At 28.8% G+C, this 3,459-nt stretch overlaps 1 protein-coding gene across 1 annotated transcript in view; it reads right to left on the minus strand.

Moving 5' to 3' along the window:
- Positions 1-3,459, minus strand: part of LOC108754828 (vitellogenin receptor) — a 13,097-nt gene that overhangs the window by 3,973 nt on the left and 5,665 nt on the right. The window contains exons 15-21 of the mRNA XM_018497451.1: positions 3,251-3,441; positions 2,884-3,045; positions 2,667-2,806; positions 2,179-2,300; positions 1,702-1,895; positions 1,457-1,521; positions 124-371 (exon numbers count right to left, since the gene is read on the minus strand). Of these exons, the coding sequence (XP_018352953.1) occupies positions 124-371; positions 1,457-1,521; positions 1,702-1,895; positions 2,179-2,300; positions 2,667-2,806; positions 2,884-3,045; positions 3,251-3,441 (1,122 nt within the window). The remainder of the gene's footprint in view (positions 1-123; positions 372-1,456; positions 1,522-1,701; positions 1,896-2,178; positions 2,301-2,666; positions 2,807-2,883; positions 3,046-3,250; positions 3,442-3,459) is intronic.

Here is a 3,459-nt window from a genome sequence, read left to right on the forward strand (position 1 = left end):
CATAACAAACTTTACAATTAGAAGATATCTTCATGAAAAACGAGTAAGTTAAAGCAACGTTTTAATGTTCATGCATATTGTTCATCAACTACTCTCCTACATATTTTTAAATCATCAACTTACTTTACTTTTTTAGGAAGACACAAATTAGTGTCGAGACACTGATACTCATCCGCAGTGCAATTAATCAAATGAATTGATTTCGCTAAGCAATGCCTTTCGTCACTGCCATCGAGGCAATCCTCGATGCCATTACACTTTAGCGAATGAGATACGCAATTACCATTGTTGCATTGAAATTCATTATTCAAACATGATGCGTTTGATTTACATGCCTCAGGTCTTTCATCCGATCCGTCCTCACAATCAAACTTAAATACGAACATATAAAAAAACATTGAATAATCCATATAGCACAGAATTGCAGAAAGAATATTACTGTAATATTTCCAATGTTACTTCAATATTGAAACGATGTAATTTGAGGTAATATTACTGGAATAAGCTGTGTTATATACAAAAAAAATTAATTAAAAAGCTCATATTTGTTGATTTGGAAAAATAGAAAAATGCAATTTCTTGAAATTGTTCATTTCTTTCTGTTCATTTTGTTCTAACAGCTTTTTTTACAAAACTGTATTCTAAATTAACAGCTATTATTAATGTCTGGTTTTATAAAATAAAAAGTTACATAAATATATAAATGCGTTAAGAAGGTCTCTTACATTAGAAGGTAAAACAAGGTAATTTTTCTTTTCATAAGGAAGATTAATGTTTATTGATTTTGAACTTTTTGTATGTTTTAACATAACTATTGTAGGGTACAAATTTTTAGGTAAAAAAAAGTATTCTAAATAATAAAAACATAAACATTTAATTTGACGATTCGCCACGACGTAACAATTTTGTATACATCCTAGCGGCTATAATTCTTGCCTAAACCAAAAAACCAAAAAAGATTTTTAATTTGTATAGAATATCATCTTATGTAAATTTAAAAAATCAAAAAAAATCTGTATAAATTACAATCTTGTGCGACTATGAAGAAAAAATGATTTTCACTAGGTAGCAGCCATTTTTTTATGCAAAAAAATTGTTAAAGTGGATTTTTATTTAATTTTTTAGGTTTACATAGGAGAGTTGTCTATTAATTGAAAAATGAACTCTAAAAGAAATTGATCAGACAAATACTTTTTTTCCTAATCGTGTATACAAAATTGAAGAAAATGCAAAAAACGATTTCGAAAAAAACGCGTTTAAAGTTTTCGATGTACATATATCCTGTATATATAGCCTGTATTTAATTTATAAGGACTTCGAATTTTGCTCTAAAATTTTAAGGACATATTCTCGAAGAGTTGTACTATCAATTTATGAAAAAAAACTCGAATTTTTTGACCCTCTAATGTAGGAGACCCCCTTAAGTGGATAAAGATATGATATAATTGCTACTTACATCGCCGTCGCATAGTAATGACTTCGATATGCAAGGAGTTACCCCGTTGCGACATTGAAATTCATCTAAAAAGAATTTGCTCTTAGTATAAATAAACGCACGATTGTACAAGTATAGTCAAAATATATCCAGAGATGTTCAGAGAAAAAAAGATTACGGTTTATTTAAATATTCATTCTATCTTCGCATTTAAATATAATTATGATGATGGACAATAAAGTATTGGATGCAACACTTGTAATTACCACTTGTGCATTTCGGTTTTACGCAATTTTCTTCGTCCGATTGATCGGTGCAATCGTAATGCCAGTTACAACGACTTTTTATACTGACGCACTCGCCGTTCGTACATGTAAATTCATCTTTCTTGCATTTCTTTCTTTTATGGCAGCCTATCGTCTCGTCTTCACCATTCGGGCAATGTACGCTACCGTCGCACCTAAATAAATTATAAGACTTTAGAAATATTAATAACATATATATTCTACACTTATACATATAAAACCTTTAAGAAGAAAAAATGAAATAGTAAATACTCCTCGGGTTTATAGAAAAAAGTTAAATGCAAAATTTCGAAAATATTGAAAGCAAGTTAGTTAATCTCGGTAAATCCGCATAATAAACAACCATATTAAACATTATACTTATTGACATATCAATACTTCCAGTTTATGAGTTTATAATTTTTATGATTTATACGTAAAAATACTGATTAAACGTACACATTCTCCTTTTGTATACAGATGTTGTGCTCGCCGCATTTAAATTCATTCTTAGGGCATCCATATACAACGCATGTTCGATTGTTATTTAATAGCGTCATTCCGGGAGGACAAGCACAAACCTAGAAAATTGATCATCAAATGAAAATATTATATTAAATTTCTTTAATAAATAATATAGTATCAACATATGATATTGATCAAAGTAAGAGTATATCCACATAACTTACATAGCTGCATAAACGCATGCATAAAAAAAATTATCCAATCTCTCTTATAAAATTTCTCTTATAAAATCGCACGTAAAATGTGTTGGATAATTTTCTTTATATTATATACTCCAACAATATTATTATTACAATTAATTAACAATATACAATTAATTAATTATACATAAAACACATAATTTGCATTATATTCGTCGAATAATTAACACATGATTACATCGCCCACACAGGAACACACACACAAAAAACTTGCATACTTACAAATGAAGTAATAGAAGAAAGCAGACACACGTGTGAGCAATTTCCATTATTTTTCTGACACTCGTGATCCTGTTTAGCATCTTTCCGTAAAGTTATCACACGCGGAAAAATTGTTGTGTAATCTAATTCGTTGGATATATCTAAAAAGATATTTTATATTGACTAACAATCCTACGTATGCATTGTATTTTATTAAACAAGCATTTAAGGAACTCACGCAATATAACATCTTTATGATTCAGATTAGAAGAGCTTTTAAAATCTGTCGAGTATAATGTTGAATAATCTGAATATTTTTCGTATTCAATCCAAAAAATATTGTCGTCAGCGACAGTAAGACTTACAGGCTGTTGTAATCCAGTGCGAAATAAACGTGCGTCTATAAAAATAATTTAATACTTTCATGATATTTGTGCAAACATATCTTTTCGTGATAAAATATTGACTTGATAACCTTTACAATATATTTTTATACTATAAAATTTTAATTTATTGGTTTAATAATATATTTTAAAGTTCACAATCTAATAATATTTAATAATAAGATTCAAAACTTAAACATTTATAAAAGTCAGAATGCAAACCTTTGGCCGACAAGGCATTCAGCGACAAGATATTACCAGACATTTGATCACTCACGAAGAGCGTTTTACTGTCTCTATCATAGTACATTGATATTACTGGGCCATGCAAATTATCCCTGAGTAGTTTTTTTTCACCGAGTCCGTTCATTTCCATCTCATATATACAAAATCTCTCAAATGTGTGATTAGAAGAAAGTAGGTTTTTAAAT

The sequence above is a fragment of the Trachymyrmex septentrionalis genome, unplaced genomic scaffold, assembly GCF_001594115.1.
Source record: "Trachymyrmex septentrionalis isolate Tsep2-gDNA-1 unplaced genomic scaffold, Tsep1.0 scaffold81, whole genome shotgun sequence".
Classification (NCBI taxonomy): Eukaryota; Metazoa; Arthropoda; class Insecta; order Hymenoptera; family Formicidae; genus Trachymyrmex; species Trachymyrmex septentrionalis.